At 47.5% G+C, this 20,170-nt stretch overlaps 1 protein-coding gene across 1 annotated transcript in view; it reads right to left on the bottom strand.

The window, feature by feature from the left end:
- ADGRG4 (adhesion G protein-coupled receptor G4) overlaps window positions 1-20,170 on the bottom strand; it is a 1,724,535-nt gene that overhangs the window by 1,292,117 nt on the left and 412,248 nt on the right. The window contains exon 5 of the mRNA XM_085607949.1: window positions 10,057-10,548. Coding sequence (XP_085464075.1) covers window positions 10,057-10,548 — 492 coding nt within the window. The remainder of the gene's footprint in view (window positions 1-10,056; window positions 10,549-20,170) is intronic.

Raw genomic sequence — 20,170 nt, 5'->3', positions numbered from 1 at the left:
TCAGCCATTGTGACACAAACCAACACATATACTTTTGAATATACATACAGACACAGCACTCGTGTACACACACACTCACATGCCGTGGCGGCTAGTAGGGAATGGCGATGGTGAGGCAGGGGACAACGGGGGTTTGAAAATATTAAAACAAACTCACTTACCTTTGCGCCGGCCACATCTCTTATCCATTTTTCTGCTCTTCCTGACTCCAGTCCGGAAGAAGCTGCAGGAAGCAATGCAGCTCTGTGATTGGTCTGAGCGCCGTGGATCGGCCCTCAGGTCAGGACAGGAAACCCATGCATATTCCCTACAAGGCTGTCCATTACAGCCTGGTGGGGAATGTGCAAAGTGCGCATGACTGCTTGGCTGTCCAAAGCAGCCGGCCAAACAGTCATGCGCCCTTAGCGTGCATAGCCAACTCCTACTCCCTGAGACACCAGCCGCACCTCGCCCTAACCCAGCACCGCAGCAACCAAAAATAAAATTATAATAACGTTCAGTTATTATCATTTTATTTTTCCCTATTTCACTGCTCTAATAGCAGTGGGTCGACGCTCCTCTGCCTTAGCAGAGAAGCCACCACTACTCACATGCACACATAAAATATGTGTTAATGAAAGAGCATGCTCACCTATTTGGTATGTTAGCATAGAACAACATATGTTTACTGTTACTCAGCTCAATGGTATTCATTTTATCGACCTCAGAATGATGAAAGGCTGAGAAGAGTAGACTTACCTAGCTTCAAATCTGTCACGACGAGGTAAAATGACTGCACTCACAGACTCACCTACATTTATGTGCACATTCATTCATGTGTAGTTGTAAAGCACACATTCACCCAGAAGGGTATCTTTGCACTGAATATCAGATGTTTATTGTTTTTCGCACTCATTTTATCGACCTCAGCAGGATGAAAGCCTGAGAGGACCTGCCAGGATTTTGAACCTGTGACCATGAGGCCAAACACAGGCCCCTACAGTGGGTGCATTAGTCCACTAAGCCACCAGACACATGTACATACGCTCATGTGTCCATACTCTTGGATACACTTGTGCACTACGCTCACATGCATACACACACACACACACTGATGTGCTCACGCATGCACACACCCTCAAGTGCACACACTAACGTACACATTTTTTAGCCTACATTGGTGGTCATACTTTATCTGTGGGAGCAGAAAAATAGTGTCCTTCCTGTACCCATGCACCCTCAGGCAGACTCAAACTGCTTGAAAGCAGCAGGGGCCTATGGGAGGCAGATACCCAAATGAATGCTGTCTCTATGTAGGAATGACTAAACCGAACATATCAGTTTTGAACTTATTAAATGAGACGCAGACAGGAATCAGCCTTTCTGACTTCCGTCTCCTTGTAGCAGAATGCAGGCCCAGCCGTATGAATCATGGTCACTGCATTGAAAGTTGACTCTAATGCCTCGCACCGGGTCACAGTGACAGGGCCCTGCCAGTGGACATTATGTGTTTTTAATGCTGTGAAAAGGCCTAAGACGGGGCCCTGCCACAACACCCTACTTTGTCTCCAGGAAAATATGCAACAGATAAGCTGACACGACCAGCCAGACAGCTGTGCATGTTATCCGACTGAAATAAAACATTGGGGTGTGTTCCACCCTTCACCCCCCTGCTGACGTGATGCCCCTCCTAATGATGACCCTGTAAATTATTTAGGCTCAAAACGCTGTCAAAACTTTGGGCCGGCTTCTGATGCGGTTAGGAAATCTTCCCGATCGAATCAGTTTGGAAATGGTTTTCGACCGACTTGGATCGGGAGAGTCTGATCGACTGAGTATGATGCATCCGGATGCTTCCAGATACGGTTTGGTTGGATTCCCGTTGACTTCTATGGGAGCCTATGTTCCTAACCGCATCGTAATCTGGCCCTCGGTTGGGAAGACACGTTTCTGATCCGATCTGGAAGGAGCAAATGCCGTTAGGAGGCCTTCCTAACCGATCGTAATCGGGCCCTAGGTGGGAATGCTTTCTTAACCGCATCGGAATCGGGACCTTTGTGAGAAAGAGTTGTCATGGCCGCAAAGGAACATGTAAACTAATAACTCTCCAAAAATCAACAAAGGATGCTCTACATATAAATGTTTTTTTTTAATGTTTCTGTCATTTTGTCTACCTCGACTTCTTAACTTGATCACCTTTATCGGACTCTTTATGATTTTCTTCCCTACCTGCAAGGTGTGACAATTTCTTACACTACTTTTTTGTATTGTAACCATGTCTCATGCTCTACTGTATGCTTTGTCATATACAAGACACTCTTGTACATAAGGTAAAGTTCAACGTGCCCCAGAACGGTGATGTGAATATGAAATATCCTCAAGTGCACCAGAATAAATCACAGTAACTCTCCCCTTGCATCCTACCTAGTAAACTTGCATTAACAGTCTGCTAATGCTAAGGTACCTAAAGGGTGTAGCAGTTCTATACAATAGCAACAGTTCATCAATAATGTCTCCTGGTGATTATTGTCTGTTGTTATGTACATTTTCTATGTATCTTTAATTGTTTTTTAAAGTCACTGTTAGCTCTATAAGGTGATTTTGAAAGAGCATGAAAAAGATCTCGCAATATATCTGACAAATGTTTCCTATCAAATAAACCTGTGATAATTAGCTTTCAATTATAAAATGTTTCAAGATTGGAATAGAATCAGAGCTGGAAAATTGCCGAATTACTAATGCTCCCTTGAGTGATCGTATTTATGAACAGAGCATTGCTGTGGCAAGTGTTGTATTGAGGAATACATGTAGCAGTGTTTGGGGCAGTACTAGGCTAAACCATTGCTAGATAAAAATGTGATCGGTTTGTGTGTATGTTGGCAAAAAATTGAGACTTGTGAAAGTTAGGGACCAGGCAGCTACAGCTCTTCACCACCTAACCATATGCTGACATTGCAGCTGGCATAACAAATGGACTAAGCAATGACTTACCCACATAACAGAGAAGAAGACAACACATGCGTTTATGTAGTATGTGTCCTTCAAACATTTTATGCCAAACTCCCTTGAGAAAAAAAATGTTGTCTGGGACCCCTAAGTGACCTGCTAACATTCTTAACAGTTAACCTTGAATACTGCCGCCACAGTATGTTCGAAGTTAAGGGGTGTGTGGATTTTAGAAAGTCATCTTTTTTGACCTGATCACCCCCATTGTTTGACTGATACTGGCGGTAACTGGCTCAAACTGTGCCCTGTGCTCTGCTAACCAGGCCAAAGGCCAGTGCTCTGATTAAATAGGTATATGGTAATTGGGTGTAATTACATATGGCATTGACAACCTACCTGTAAGTCCCTAGTATATGGCAGGGCATACAGATTAAGAGGCCCAGCAGCTTTGAGGCACTTAAGTGTGCACTTCTGTGTTGCCTGCTATGATTTTAAAGTCAGCCCTGCTTTGCAAGCGGCTTTTAAATTGAAATTACATGCAAATTTGACTTTGGATTCAAAGGTAACTCCAAAGTATTAAACTACCCTATTTTTACATATAAGCCACCTCTAAACGCCTGGAAACTTAATAAACACATTTTTTTTAAAGCCACCCCTATGGTCAACCCTAGGTACCCCTAGGGTAGGGTGGCCTGTAAAAATAAGCAGGGACATTTTATAATATATTTTACATGCCCGTTTAATTTCGTTTTTTCCCCATTGTAGCCTTTTAGCTACATAGGCTAACATGGGAATACTTTAAAGAAATGTAACTATTGATAGGAGTAAGCTAGAATAATATTTCAAAGGCTTAAACGATTGGGAATTATAAATCCAACAGCTTGCCACCGTTGAATTTGTCATAACTAGTACCGAAAATAAGTTATGAAAGTTTCTTTCCTGTGAGCCAAACTCCAGCCTTCAAGCAGCCTCTCCTAATTGGCCTATCTTGTCAGGCTGAGCCAAACTGCTTTGATGATGTGATAAGTGACCTGTAGAGAGACAGAGGTTTTCTGGTGGTGGGATATCTCTACCTGCAGAGAATAGGTCAGGTAGGGAGCTGCGTAATCAAACTGATCTTCAAAGAGAGCAGGACAGTAAAAATACAACCCAGGCCTACCCCCTTCTCCTGTACCACCCAGCCAGATGGGACCCATAGGAATGGAATTTGCAGAAGGTCTGGGAGAGAGTGTTATGGGAAATGAGGCACACCTCCTGGTCAGGGACCTGCTCTCCCCCCGCAGGTCCGCTCCTAAGTGCCACCGCTCAGGTCTGCTGCCCTCTGTAGTCTTGTTCTGTCCCTGTGCCTCTTTATCGTTCTGTCTCTCCTGTGCCAGTATCTGTCTCTGTGCCCCATTGTTGTGCCGTCTCTGCTGTGCCTGTATCTGTCTCTGTGCCCCATTGTTGTGTTGTCTCTGCTGTGCCCGTATCTGTCTCTGTGGCACATTGTAGTGCTGTCTCTGCTGTGCCCGCATCTGTCTCTGTGCCTTTTCTCCTACTTTTCTATCCCCCACGTGCCTGTTTTCCGCCTCCTTTGTGCTCTCCTTCTCACTGCTCTCCTGCCTCCCAGCTGCCCTTTCCCTCCCCTACTTAATGGCAGCTGCTGAGAGGCCACGCCGCAGGCGCCAAAGGCAAGCCCATCTGCGCCCATCCAGCGACCCGACCACGGCCAGCGCCAGGGACCCTGGTCCCCTTCCATCCACAGGTATGACTCAGCTGCCCTCCTGGCACTCAACCCCGGAAGAGACAACAACTGCCATAGATCAACGCCTAACACCACCCACGGCCAATTCTCCTGCCTACACTGCCAACAATCCTTCAGCATCAACAGCCATCCCACGACGGCTGAACCCAGGCCAGACTCCCGCACCACCAAAGCCCTGACGTGCGTCCTCCTCAACGTGCGCTCCCTCCACAGGCACACCACGGAGATCTGGGACCTGCCCGACACCCTCTCGCTAGACGTCGTCTTCTTCACGGAAACCTGGACCAACGCCATCTCCGCCCCCGACATCGCCACCGCCATCCCCGACAGGTAAAAGAACCAAAGAAAGGACCGCCCCAACCGCCCAGAAGGAGGACTCGCCATCGCTCACAAGAGCGACCCCCTCTCCAACACAGAGCATCTCCACTTCCAGATCCAAACAAGCCCCAGAAACATGCTGCGCTGGACCCTCGTCTACAGACTCCCCGGACCATGTGCCCCTTTCGCCACCACCATTGCCATCCTCGTCGCACCCCACGCCATCACCTCCACGGACTACATTCTCATTGGAGATCTGAACTTCCACCTTGACAATCACTGCGACCCCAACTCCACCACCCTCCTCGACAACCTCGACAACCTCGGACTGAAGCAGCTCGTCGCCATCCCCACCCACAGAGCCGGACACACCCTTGACCCAATCATCACAGGAGGGACTAACATCCACTTCAACCACATCACGCAGCCCCTCTGGACAGACCACCACTGCATACACTTCACCTTCAACACTACCACCGCACCCAAACCCGACCCGCCACATAGGACCTGGAGCAAGATCACAGAGGTACTCCTCAACACCACCCTCCTTCATGACCCCCCCTCTGCCACGACCGACGCTAACTCCGCAGACAAAGAACTACACTGCTGGAACACCGACTGCGCTGACAAGCTTGCACCCCTCCGCCACCCTGTCAAACAACGCTCCCTGAAGGCCGCCTGTTTCACCACCAACATCCAAGAAGCCAGGCGCTCCTGCAGACGCCTCGAGAAACTCTGCCGGAACAGGAAAACCACTAAAGATCAGAAAAACTACTAGAACGCCATGAACGAATACCACCAGCGCATACGAGCAACCAAGCGGACCTTTATCAATATCCACACCAACGCAAGTTACGCAAAAGAACTATTCAACATCATACAGTAGTTCACCAGACCCCCCAGTGAAGCCAAGGATGTCACACCATCTCAGGACCCCTGCAACAAGCTCAGCTCCTTCCACCTGAAGATCAAGGCCCTCCATGAGAACTTTAGTGAACAGACTCGGGACACCACACACCTCTCGACCACCGACAACCAGCCGACCTTTATCACTTGGAAACCTGACACCACTGAAGACACCACCACGACCATGAAGAACACCCATTAGGGAGCCCCCAAAGACCCCTGCCCTCTGCACATCTACCACAGAGCTGCTGCCACCTCAGCACCTGAGCTAGGCCAGACCATCAATGCCTCCCTCGAATTGGGCATCTTCCCCGATGAATGGAAGTGGGCAGAGGTCAAGTCCCTCCTCAAGAAACCCTTGGCCGACCTGACAGACCTGAAAAACTACCGGCCCATCTCTCTCCTTCCCTTTGCAGCCAAAGTAACTGAGAGATTCATCAAAGCTCACCTGACAACCTTCATCGAAGAGAACCCCATCCTCGACACCTCCCAGCAGTCCGGATTTCGCAGCAACCAGAGCACTGAGACCGCCCTCCTCGACTCCACCGACGACAACCGAATGCTACTCGACCAGGGTCACACTGCGGCCCTCATCCTACTAGACTTCTCTGCAGCATTCAACACCATCTCTCACCGCACTCTCGCAACCAGACTCCATGACACCGGTATACGGGGTACCGCCCTCGACTGGATCCGCTTCTTTCTCTCCGGCAGAACCCAAAGGATCAGACTCCCTCCCTTCCTCTCTGAACCAACAGAGATCAACTGTGGAGTACCCCAAGGATACTCGCTTAAGCCCACACTCTTCAACATCTACATGGCCCCCCTCGCCATAATCGTCAGACAGCATGGGCTCCGCATAGTATCTTACGCAGACGACACCCAGCTCACCCTCTCCGAAGACACCAGACTCAGCTTCCAAGAAGGAATGAAAGAAGTCGCAGCCTGGATGAGGGACAGCCGCCTAAAATTGAACTCAGAGAAGACAGAGGGCCTCGTCCTTGGACCCTCTCCCACCGGGTGGGACAGATACTGGTGGCTCCCTGCCCTTGGAAACCCACACACCCCAATGGACCACGCCCGGAACCTCTGCATCGTTCTATACTCCTCCCTCACCCTGACCTGCTAGATCAACGCCGTCACCTCCACCTGCTTCAACTCCCTCTGCATCCTCCGCAAGACCTTCAAGTGGATCCCCCCGAATGCAGAAAGACCGTCACCCATGCACTCATAACCAGCAGACTGGACTACAGCAACGCCCTCTACGCCGGAATCGACAAAACCCTGCTACACAAGTTGCAAACCATCCAAAACCCCGCAGCAAGACTCGTCCTTGAAACCCCACAACAAAAGCACATGACCCAGCACCTACGAGACCTCCACTGGCTCCCCATCGAGAAGAGAGTAGCCTTCAAGTTACTCACCCACGCCTACAAATCCCTTCACAACATCAGACCCAAATACCTCAACGAAAGAGTCCCCTTCCACGTACCCAAAAGGAACCTCCGCGACCTGGAACGAGCTCCCAGTCAACATCAGACGCTCCCCTACTCTGCACACCTTCAGGAAGAGCCTCAAAACCTGGCTCTTCAACTGATCCGGAGCTGCACCCCCCCCCCCCCCTCAGCACCTTGAGACCCTCACGGGTGAGTAGCACGCTTTATAAATCCCTGATTGATTGATTGATTGATTGATTGATTGATTGATTGATTGATTGATTGATTGATTGATTGATTGATTGATTGACCAGTAGGTTGGTTTAGCCAGGTCTTCATACCAAGAAGAAAGATTCTCTTTTTATTTTAAAATGCAGTGCTTTGTGGGACAGCTGTCATGCCTTTGGGTGGCACCCTGCACCCTATTGAACAGGGGTGACCCCCTACTTGCCACCCCAAATCATTGGATAAATAAGTGAGAGTTACATAGCAACTTGGAACTGTTGCCAGAAACTACAAGAAGAAGAAGGACTAGCCTGCTGGAACCCTAGCCTGTACCAAGAGGACTGCTCTATGAATGACTGTGCCTGCTGTACACTAAGGAACTACAGCCCTAAGGACTTTGCCTTGCTTCAAAAAGAGAAGAAGTTGACTCCCTGAAAATGACAGGTTAAAGGAGCTTCACCTGCATCATCTCCAGCAAGAAGAACCCTGTTGACCGCCATCAGCTGGAGTTTGAAGGATTTGGCCAGGTGCATTGTGAGAACTGTAGTCCCAACTTCTGGGGAGCAACTCAGAGACTCTGGAACCTTGGATATAATTTGTGGACACTTTTAACCCCAAAAGGAACTTCAGGAAGCACTTCCTGACGTCTTGAGAACTTTTGTGAAAAAGGTGACCGACCCGACATCAAGAGTAAAGCAGACTACCTTGCATTGCGACCTGGGTCTGAGTTTCATCCCGCTGAAAGCTCCAGAGCTCAAGACTTCCAGGAGTTGACCGGGGACTCCCGCGCGACCAAGCAGACAAAGTCGCTGCAAAGCCGGCCTGCTGGAGAGGCCCAATCACCGTCGAGAGAAAATCTTCCAGAACAGTTTGGAACAGCGAAGGTAACATTTTGACCAAGGCCTCCTGCTTAGTGTACCCGCCCAGGGCTCCACTGCGGTTGGACTCAAACTTTGACTTTGTCCTGGTCATAAGCGACTAGATGTCCCAAAGTGGTGCTATTGGTTTTAAAGCACTAGAAAGGTTTATTCTTTAAAAATTCATATCTATCGGTCCCTACCCTAAATGTTGCCCCAGCCCTAAAATGAATACGGGATTCTCTGGTACAGCAACACGCATGCATTAAGCCAGTTAAAAGATCAATAAAAATAAAGGGTCGGCTCCTTCGAAGCAAACTGGCCATAATTTGTGCTCTCAGGGATGTGTTGAAAGCATTTCAAACACATTACTTTTCAGTAATTACTTGAATAATAATTTGCTTAGACCACTTGAAATATGTGCTTGGACAAGCATGCCCCTTTCATATGAGACCATGGAGACGCACCATTTATCCAGGATTGACTCCAACCTACTTCACAACAAACGGTCAACATTCCCTTGCTGGGAACGACCTCAGAAAAACTTAACCAAACTCTATTCTAATGCTCCGTGTACCTCCCTTGTTAACAAGAACACCATAGGGTGACTAATGATTCTAGATACTAGTTCAATGGCACATAAAGACACCATCCTAGAGCTAACTTGTTTGACTGTATACAGACCTCCATGCATCTGACATACTACCTTAGCTGTCTCCAGCCTTACACCTGTTTACCAACTTCTTTTATTCTATTTAATTTATTTCCCCTATATCCCCTCTTAACTACATCACTTTTCATCACAAAGACAAACCTGAAGAAGGTTTGTCGATTGCTTTGCATCACATTTGTGTTTTGAAAATTATTAGGAAATGGTACGACAGAAATATGACTGAAATGAGTGGAACTGCGACCTAAGAGCAGTGTCTTCACAACTGGTATTACATCTCAGTATTCGCTGCCTTGATGAATTATTCAAATTAGTGAATTTCATTCATAGGATGTAGTCTAGGTCTGGGCGGAGTTCTCAGAGTGCCGCTGTGACCACAAAACTCTGTTACGCTATGTGGAATTCTGCAAGCGGCAGAGTGCGTTTAGTCATGCTGTTTGCGTCAATTTTCAGCGCCGGGTGTTTGTTCCGTGCTGGAAAACCAGCGCGACCGGCACAATGCCTAGCGCAAGATGGCGCTGCATCTTTTTTTTCCACTCTAGTACATTTTCTACCCGAGCAGCAGCTTTCTCAACGCGAAATAAATGTTTTTCAAAGCGAGATGTTCCAACCATCATCAACCAACCTAGTTGATAAACCTGACTGTGAGGTGGATTTTCCTCACTTGACGTTGGCGAGCGCAAGCAAAGAAAAAACTCTGCTCCACTACCCAAATACGCAGAATGGAGTTTTTTAGACCTGCGTGTGCTCCGCGGAAAACCCTGCAAACTCCACAAAGGGAGCAGAGTTCACCGCCCAGACCTAAAGTAGTCTAGTTAAGGCGTGTTAAATAGCAGTAATAATTTAGTTTGTGCAATTATAACTTCCAGTGTCTCTCTTTTTACCCAGTAAGTACTGTCAGTTTCTGAGATTAGCTGTACACAGTAATACATATCCTCAGTCACCTACACAACTTACACGCACTGCCACATTTACCTTCTAGTGTTGTCGCAGACACAACAGGGTTTGATGTGGTGCTGCTTTGACTAGGAGGAGAAGTTTCCTTAACATGTGTTGATGGTGTGGTCCGGATATTGTTTGGGTCATTTGCTGTAAATTGCGATTCTTTCGGTGCAGTTTCCGATGAAAATGTTACGATTGGTTGTGATGATGGTTCAGTCGCACCATTTGGCTGCGTTGATGAAGTCGGCGTTGGTGTCTGGAAGTTTTGGGCTGTTGAGGTTAATTTGGAAGCTGTGTTAGTGTCTACAACTAGCTGTGTGGTGAATCTAGGCGTGGGTCCACTGGTAGACGTCAGAAAACTGGATGTAAATGTGCCAGGCTCTTCAACATGCACAGTAGTACCAACTGGTCGAGATGTATACAATTCTGCTGTAGTCCTTCCAGCAGAAGGTGATACATGTCCAGCTGTGGTGCGAAGAACTGTAGCGGCAGTGGGAGCAGATGTGCTCTCAATTGTATCGTTAGCTGCGGAAACAAAAAGAAAATTCACTTTAAGTAAAACAGCAAAACAAGAAAACCAAAGGCAGATGGAACATACATGTACTCCACGTCGATATCATTTGTAATGTAAAATGTCACTTTCTTTAGAAGGCAATGATCCATAGATAATACCACAGTTTCTCAGTATGCAGAAATTCATTTTCCAACAATCTCATCCAAAGTCATGAGCATTCTCCTATATTTTTGGAAATGATCACACTTTGTCAAATGGCATTGAGTCTGCAGGTATTTCGACCCTTATCAACATGCTTAATTTCATACACATTAGTTCAACCACTGCAAATATATTTGATCTTAAAAAACTAAATACATTTGTGTTGGGTTTTTTCATAGTCAATAATAGCTGTGCCATTTCAGTACGGATCTTTCTTGACTTTTGAATCCGTTCACAAATCATGGTAAAAACAGCTAATTTTACTCACAAAATAAATCTAATGACACAGAGGGTGTTTGTCAATTTTACTTTCATTGGTTTATGTTATTCGATGAGTACAGATACCAAACGTCAGAAAAATAATCGGGTGTCAGTATGTGCCTTTTCAGTGGGACCGGTCCTAAGTTAGCCCACTGCACGGGTGCAGGAAGTCGGACAAGGTGTTGTAGAACTGCAAGGGGTGATACACGCTCCAACCTTTTCTGTAATAAGAGCTACTTTTGTTCAATGAAAATCATCCCGAGCTACTGATATCATTATTGTTGTAATAGTGAGCACATCAGACAAGATTACATTAATGTCCACCCCATGCAAGATTGCCAGCCATGATCACCTTGATACATCGCATAGGGGTTACTGCTGAAAGTAAACAATGCTTTATCAATTCGGAATGGCTCTAAAAGGTTAATACATGACAGCCATTGTTGTAATGCCTCTGTCACTAAGGTAATATTAGTAATACTTCTCTCCAACGCTGCATGATTTATCACTCAGACATCAGTTTTAAATATATTTTATAGCCTTATAGCCCGCCGTAGAGGGCTATACCGGCTATTAAAGGCCCGCTGCAGCGTTAAAGGCCCGAGCCGAAGGCGAGGGACTTTAACAAAGCAGAGGGACTTTAAAAGCCGGTATAGCCCTGCTGCGAAGGGTTATAAGGCTATTAGAACATTCTGCCACTAGAGGGCAGAATGTTCTAACAAATAAAACAAAGCCTTCAGGGAGCGCGAGGGGATTGAAATCCCCTCAGGCTCCCTAAAGCCTTTGTTCACAGAGAGCTGTGAACAAAGAAGCATTGGAATGATGGAGCTCCAGGCTTATACCAGCCATTATCAGCCCAGAGCACTCCATTGTTTACAATGGAGCTTCCAACCTTCCAGTGTTCTAATAGAAATTAAACCATTTGTTTCCAAACATCAGCTTATAGATTCTGAAAATATGGACATTTATGTCTCAAATACAGGATTTTTAATGTTGATATGTATCTATTAATTCAACAAGGTAAAAGTTTCCAATTAGTATGCTGCATACAGGAGAGGTACATATAGGTAGCTGGAGAGCTACCAGTAGAGCTACTCATTAGAGAAACCTATGTTAGACCATACAGTAAGGCAAACCTATGACAGTGTTTCAGTTTTTTTGAAAAACTATTTATTAGCGCAAAATGTGTTCTTGTGTCAAAAATTGACAAGGGGACGTATTTCGTGCAAAAATTTTGCACAAAATGGTGGGTTTACCTTTTGCATGATTTCTACAAAATATCACGTAATTGTGAAAAAGCAAACTATGTTAATTTCGCACCTCCTAAATATGACATACACACAGGCATTCTACCAATGCACACAAAACCAGTCCTGGAGAAGCCATTTATCTAGCTATTTGTAACAGTCAAACTAATGCTTTTGCCAAAGCACTCGATTTGAAATGCTGGGTGCTGCTTCAGCCATTGTGACACAAACCAACACATATACTTATGCATATACATACAGACACAGCACTCGTGTACACACACACTCACATGCCGTGGCGTCTAGTAGGGAATGGCGATGGTGAGGCAGGGGACGATGGGGGGTTTGAAAATATTAAAACAAACTCACTCACCTTTGCGCCGGCCACATCTCTTCTCCATTTTTCTGCTCTTCCTGACTCCAGTCCGGAAGAAGCTGCAGGAAGCAATGCAGCTCTGTGATTGGTCTGAGCGCCATGGATCGGCCCTCAGGTCAGGACAGGAAACCCATGCATATTCTCTACGAGGCTGTCCATTACAGCCTGGTGGGGAATGTGCAAAGTAAGTATGACTGCTTGGCTGGCCAAAACAGCCAGCCAAACAGTCATGCGCCCTTAGTGGGCATAGCCCAGTCCTACTCCCTGAGCCACCGGCCGCACCTCGCCCTAACCCAGCCCCGCCGCAACCAAAAATAAAATGATAATAACGTTCAGTTATTATCATTTTATTTTTCTCTATTTCACAGCTTTAACAGCAGTGGGTCGACGCTCCTCCGCCTTAGCAGAGAAGCCACCACTACTCACATGCACACATAAAATATGTGTTAATGAAAGAGCATGTTCACCTATTTGGTATCTTGGCATAGAGCAACATATGTTTACTGTTACTCAGCTCAATGGTATTCATTTTATCGATCTCAGAAGGATGAAAGGCTGTGTAGAGTAGACTTACCTAGCTTCAAATCTGTCACCACGAGGTAAGGTTCCTTCACTCACAGACTCACCTACATTTATGTGCACATTCATTCATGTGCAGTTGTAAAACACACATTCACCCAGAAGGGTATCTTTGCACTGAATATCAGATGTTTATTGTTTTCGCACTAATTTTATCGACCACAGCAGGATGGAAGCCTGAGAGGACCTGCCAGGATTTTGAACCTGTGACCATGAGGTCAAATACAGGTCCCTACAGTGGGTGCATTAGTCCACTAAGCCACCAGACCCGTGTACATACGCTCATGTGCCCACACTCTTGAATACACTTATGCACTACGCTCACATGCATACACACACACACTGATGTGCTCACGCATGCACACACCCTCAAGTGCACACACTAACGAGACATTTTTTAGCCTACATTGGTGGTCATTCTTTATCTGAGGGAGCAGAAAAATAGTGTCCTTCCTGTACCCATGCACCCTCAGGCAGACTCAAACTGCTTGAAAGCAGCAGGGGCCTATAGGAGGCAGATACCCAAATGAATGCTGTCTCTATGTAGGAATGACTAAACCGAACATATCAGTTTTGAACTTATTAAATGAGACGCAGACAGGAATCAGCCTTTCTGACTTCCGTCTCCTTGTAGCAGAATGCAGGCCCAGCCGTATGAATCATGGTCACTGCATTGAAAGTTGACTCTAATGCCTCGCACCGGGTCACAGTGACAGGGCCCTGCCAGTGGACATTATGTGTTTTTAATGCTGTGAAAAGGCCTAAGACGGGGCCCTGCCACAACACCCTACTTTGTCTCCAGGGAAATATGCAACAGATAAGCTGACACGACCAGCCAGACAGCTGTGCATGTTATCCGACTCAAATATAACATTGGGGTGTGTTCCACCCTTCACCCCCCTGCTGACGTGATGCCCCTCCTAATGATGACCCTGTAAATTATTTAGGCTCAAAACGCTGTCAAAACTTTGGGCCAGCTTCTGATGCGGTTAGGAAATCTTCCCCGATCGAATCGGTTTGGAAATGGTTTTCGACCGACTCGGATCGGGAGAGTCTGATCGACTGAGTATGATGCATCCGGATGCTTCCAGATACGATTAGGTTGGATTCCCATTGACTTCTATGGGAGCCTATGTTCCTAACCGCATCGTAATCTGGCCCTCGGTTGGGAAGACACGTTTCTGATCCGATCTGGAAGGAGCAAATGCCGTTAGGAGGCCTTCCTAACCGATTGTAATCGGGCCCTAGGTGGGAATGCTTTCTTAACCGCATCGGAATCGGGACCTTTGTGAGAAAGAGTTGTCATGGCCGCAAAGGAACATGTGAACTAATAACTCTCCAAAAATCAACAAAGGATGCTCTACATATAAATGTTTTTTTTAATGTTTCTGTCATTTTGTCTACCTCGACTTCTTAACTTGATCACCTTTATCGGACTCTTTATGATTTTCTTCCCTACCTGCAAGGTGTGACAATTTCTTACACTACTTTTTTGTATTGTAACAATGTCTCATGCTCTACTGTATGCTTTGTCATATACAAGACACTCTTGTACATAAGGTAAAGTTCAACGTGCCCCAGAACAGTGATGTGAATATGAAATATCCTCAAGTGCACCAGAATAAATCACAGTAATTCTCCCCTTGCATCCTACCTAGTAAACTTGCATTAACAGTCTGCTAATGCTAAGGTACCTAAAGGGTGTAGCAGTTCTATACAATAGCAACAGTTCATCAATAATGTCTCCTGGTGATTATTGTCTGTTGTTATGTACATTTTCTATGTATCTTTAACTGTTTTTTAAAGTCACTGTTAGCTCTATAAGAGGATTTTGAAAGAGCATGAAAAAGATCTCGCAATATATCTGACACACACTTCCTATCAAATAACCCTGTGATAATTAGCTTTCAATTATAAAAGGTTTCAAGATTGGAATAGAATCAGAGCTGGAAAATTGCCGAATTACTAATGCTCTCTTGAGTGATCGTATTTATGAACAGAGCATTGCTGTGGCAAGTGTTGTATTGAGGAATACATGTAGCAGTGTTTGAGGCAGTACTAGGCTAAACCATCGCTAAATAAAAATGTGATCGGTTTGTGTGTGCGTTGGCAAAAATTGAGACTTGTGAAAGTTAGGGACCAGGCAGCTACAGCTCTTCACCACCTGACCATATGCTGACATTGCATCTGGCATAACAAAGTGACTAAGCAATGACTTGCCCACATAATAGAGAGGAAGACAACACATGCGTTTATGTAGTATGTGTCCTTCAAACATTTTATGCCAAACTCCCTTGAGAAAAAAAATGTTGTCTGGGACCCCTAAGTGACCTGCTAACATTCTTAACAGTTAACCTTGAATACTGCTGCCACAGTATGTTGGAAGTTAAGGGGTGTGTGGATTTGAGAAAGTCATCCTTTTTGACCTGATCACCCCCATTGTTTGACTCCTACTGGCGGTAACTGGCTCAAATTGCGTCCTGTGCTCTGCTAACCAGGCCAAAGGCCAGTGCTCTGATTAAATAGGTATATGGTAATTCAGTGTAATTACATATGGCATTGACAACCTACCTGTAAGTCCCTAGTATATGGCAGGGCATACAGATTAAGAGGCCCAGCAGCTTTGAGGCACTTAAGTGTGCACTGCTGTGTTGCCTGCTATGATTTTAAAGTCAGCCCTGCTTTGCAAGCGGCTTTTAAATTGAAATTACATGCAAATTTGACTTTGGATTCAAAGGGAACTCCAAAGTATTAAACTACCTTATTATTACATATAAGCCACTTCTAAACGCCTGGAAACTTAACAAACAAATTTTTTTTAAAAACCACCCCTATGGTCAACCCTAGGTACCTCTAGGGTAGGGTGGCCTGTAAAAATAAGCAGGGACATTTTATAATATATTTTACATGCCCGTCCAATTTCGTTTTTTCCCCATTGTAGCCTTTTAGCTACATAGGCTAACATGGGAATACTTTAAAGAAATGTAACTATTGATAGGAGTAAGCTAAAAAAATATTTTAAGGACTTAAAAGATTGGGAATTATAAATCCAACAGCTTGCCACCGTTGAATTTGTCATAACTAGTACCGAAAATAAGTTATGAAAGGTTCTTTCCTGTGAGCCAAACTCCAGCCTTCGAGCAGCCTCTCCTAATTGGCCTATCTTGTCAGGCTGAGCCAAACTGCTTTGATGATGTGATAAGTGACCTGCATAGAGACAGAGGTTTTCTGGTGGTGGGATATCTCTACCTGCAGAGAATAGGTCAGGTAGGGAGCTGCGTAATCAAACTGATCTTCAAAGAGAGCAGGACAGTAAAAATACAACCCAGGCCTACCCCCTTCTCCTGTACCACCCAGCCAGGAATGGAATTTGCAGAAGGTCTGGGAGAGAGTGTTATGGGAAATGAGCCACACCTCCTGGTCAGGGACCTGCTCTGCCCCCGCAGGTCAGGTCTGCTGCCCTCTGTAGTCTTGTTCTGTCCCTGTGCCTCTTTATCGTTCTGTCTCTCCTGTGCCAGTATCTGTCTCTGTGCCCCATTGTTGTGCCGTCTCTGCTGTGCCTGTATCTGTCTCTGTGCCCCATTGTTGTGTTGTCTCTGCTGTGCCCGTATCTGTCTCTGTGGCACATTGTAGTGCTGTCTCTGCTGTGCCCGTATCTGTCTCTGTGCCTTTTCTCCTACTTTTTTATCCCCTCGTGCCTGTTTTCCGCCTCCTCTGTGCTCTCCTTCTCACTGCTCTCCTGCCTCCCAGCTGCGCTTTTCCTCCCCCCTCCCCTACTTAATGGCGGCTGCTGTGATGCCGCGCCGCTGGCGCGCCAAAGGCAAGTCCATCTGCGCCCATCCAGCGACCCGACCACGGCCAGCGCAAGGGACCCTGGTCCCTTTCCATCCACAGGTATGACTCAGCTGCCCTCCTGGCACTCAACCCCGGAAGAGACAACAACTGGCATAGATCAACGCCTAACACCACCCAAGGCCAATTCTCCTGCCTACACTGCCGACAATCCTTCAGCATCAAAGAGCCACCCCACGACGGCTGAACCCAGGCCAGACTCCCGCACCACCAAAGCACTGACGTGCGTCCTCCTCAACGTGCGCTCCCTCCACAGGCACACCACGGAGATCTGGGACCTGCTCGACCCCCTTTTGCCAGACGTCGTCTTCTTCACGGAAAACTGGACCAACGCCATCTCCGCCCCCGACATCACCACCGCCATCCCCGACAGGTAAAATAACCAAAGAAAGGACCGCCCCCACAGCCCAGAAGGAGGACTCGCCATCGCTCACAAGAGCTCCCTCCGACTCTCCACCGCCAGCACGAGCGACACCCTCTCCAACACAGAGCATCTCCACTTACAGATCCAAACAAGCCCCAGAAACATGCTGCGCTGGACCCTCGTCTACAGACTCCCCGGACTATGTGCCCCTTTCGCCACCACCATTGCCATTCTCGTCGCACCCCACGCCAGCGCCTCCACGGACTACATTCTCATTGGAGATCTGAACTTCCACCTTGACAATCACTGCGACCCCAAATCCACCACCCTCCTCGACAACCTCGCCAACCTCGGACTGAAGCAGCTCGTCACCATCCCCACCCACAGAGCCGGACACACCCTTCACCCAATGTTCGCAGGAGGGACTAACATCCACTTCAACCACACCACGCAGCCCCTCTGGACAGACCACCACTGCATACACTTCACCTTCAACACCACCACCGCACCCAAACCCGACCCACCACGTAGGACCTGGAGCAAGATCACAGAGGTACTCCTCAACACCACCCTCCTTCACGACCCCCCCTCTGCCACGACCGACGCTAACTCCGCAGCCAAAGAACTACACTGCTGGATCACCGACTGCGCTGACAAGCTCGCACCCCTCCGCCACCCTGTCAAACAACACTCCCTGAAGGCCACCTGGTTCACCACCAACCTCCAAGAAGCCAGGTGCTCCTGCAGACGCCTCGAGAAACTCTGCCGGAACAGGAAACCCACTAAAGATCAGAAAAACTACAAGAACGCCATGAACGAATACCACCAGCGCATACGAGCAACCAAGCGGACCTTTATCAAAATCCACACCAACGCAAGTTACGCAAAAGAACTATTCAACGTCAGACAGTAGTTCACCAGACCCCCCAGCGAAGTCAAGGACGTCACACCATCTCAGGACCTCTGCAACAAGCTCAGCTCCTTCCACCTGAAGATCAAGGCCCTCCATGAGAACTTTAGTGAACAGACTCGGGACACCACACACCTCTCGACCACCGATAACCAGCCGACCTTCACCACTTGGAAACCTAACACCACTGAAGAAACCACCACGACCATGAAGAACACCCATTAGGGAGCCCCCAAAGACCCCTGCCCTTAGCACATCTACCACAGAGCTGCTGCCACCTTAGCACCCGAGCTAGGCCAGACCATCAATGCCTCCCTCGAATCGGGCATCTTCCCCGATGAATAGAAGCGGGCAGAGGTCAAGTTCCTCCTCAAGAAACCCTTGGCCGACCTGACAGACCTGAAAAACTACCGGCCCATCTCTCTCCTTCCCTTTGCAGCCAAAGTAACTGAGAGATTCATCAACGCTCACCTGACCACCTTCATCGAAGAGAACGCCATCCTCAACACCTCCCAGTCCGGATTTCGCAGCAACCAGAGCACTGAGACCACCCTCCTCGACTCCACCGACGACATCCGAATGCTACTCGACCAGGGTCACACTGCGGCCCTCATCCTACTAGACTTCTCTGCAGCATTCAATACCATCTCTCACCGCACTCTCGTAACCAGACTCCACGACACCGGTATACGGGGTACCGCCCTCGACTGGATCCGCTTCTTTCTCTCCGGCAGAACCCAAAGGATCAGACTCCCTCCCTTCCTCTCTGAACCAACAGAGATCAACTGTGGAGTACCCCAAGGATACTCGCTTAACCCCACACTCTTCAACATGTACATGGCCCCCCTCACCATAATCGTCAGACAGCATGGGCTCAGCATAGTATCTTATGCAGACGACACCCAGCTCATCCTCTCTCTCACGAAGAACCCCGAAGACACCAGACTCAGCTTCCAAGAAGGAATGAAAGACGTCGCAGCCTGGATCAGGGACAGCTGCCTAAAACTGGACTCAGAGAAGACAGAGGGCCTCGTCCTTGGACCCTCCCCCACTGCGTGGGACAGATACTGGTGTCTCCCTGCCCTTGGAAACCCACACACCCCAATGGACCACGCCCGGAACCTCTGCATCGTTCTATACTTCTCCCTCACCCTGACCTGCCAGATCAATGCCGTCACCTCCACCTGCTTCAACTCCCTCTGCATCCTCCGCAAGACTTTCAAGTGGATCCCCCCGAATGCAGAAAGAACGTCACCCATGCACTCATAACCAGCAGACTGGACTACGGCAACGCCCTCTACACCGGAATCAACAAAACCCTGCTACACAAGCTCCAAACCATCCAGAACCCCGCAGCAAGACTCGTCCTTGAAACCCCACAACAAAAGCACATGACCCAGCACCTACGAGACCTCCACTGGCTCCACATCGAGAAGAGAGTAGCCTTCAAGTTACTCACCCACGCCTACAAATCCCTTCCCAACATCAGATCCAAATACCTCAACGAAAGAGTCCCGTTCCACGTACCCAAAAAGAACCTCCGCGACCTGGAACGAGCTCCCAGTCAACATCAGACGCTCCCCTACTCTGCACACCTTCAGGAAGAGCCTCAAAACCTGGCTCTTCAACTGATCCGGAGCTGCACCCCCCCCCCCCCAGCGCCTTGAGACCCTCACGGGGGAGTAGTACGCTTTATAAATCCCTGATTGATTGATTGATTGATTGATTGATTGATTGATTGATTGACCAGTAGGTTGGTTTAGCCAGGTCTTCATACCAAGAAGAAAGATTCTCTTTTTATTTTAAAATGCAGTGCTTTGTGGGACACCTGTCATGCCTTTGG

The sequence above is a fragment of the Triturus cristatus genome, chromosome 5_2 (genome assembly GCF_964204655.1).
Source record: "Triturus cristatus chromosome 5_2, aTriCri1.1, whole genome shotgun sequence".
In the NCBI taxonomy this organism is placed as follows: domain Eukaryota; kingdom Metazoa; phylum Chordata; class Amphibia; order Caudata; family Salamandridae; genus Triturus; species Triturus cristatus.
This window is presented reverse-complemented; position numbering and strand designations above follow the sequence as displayed.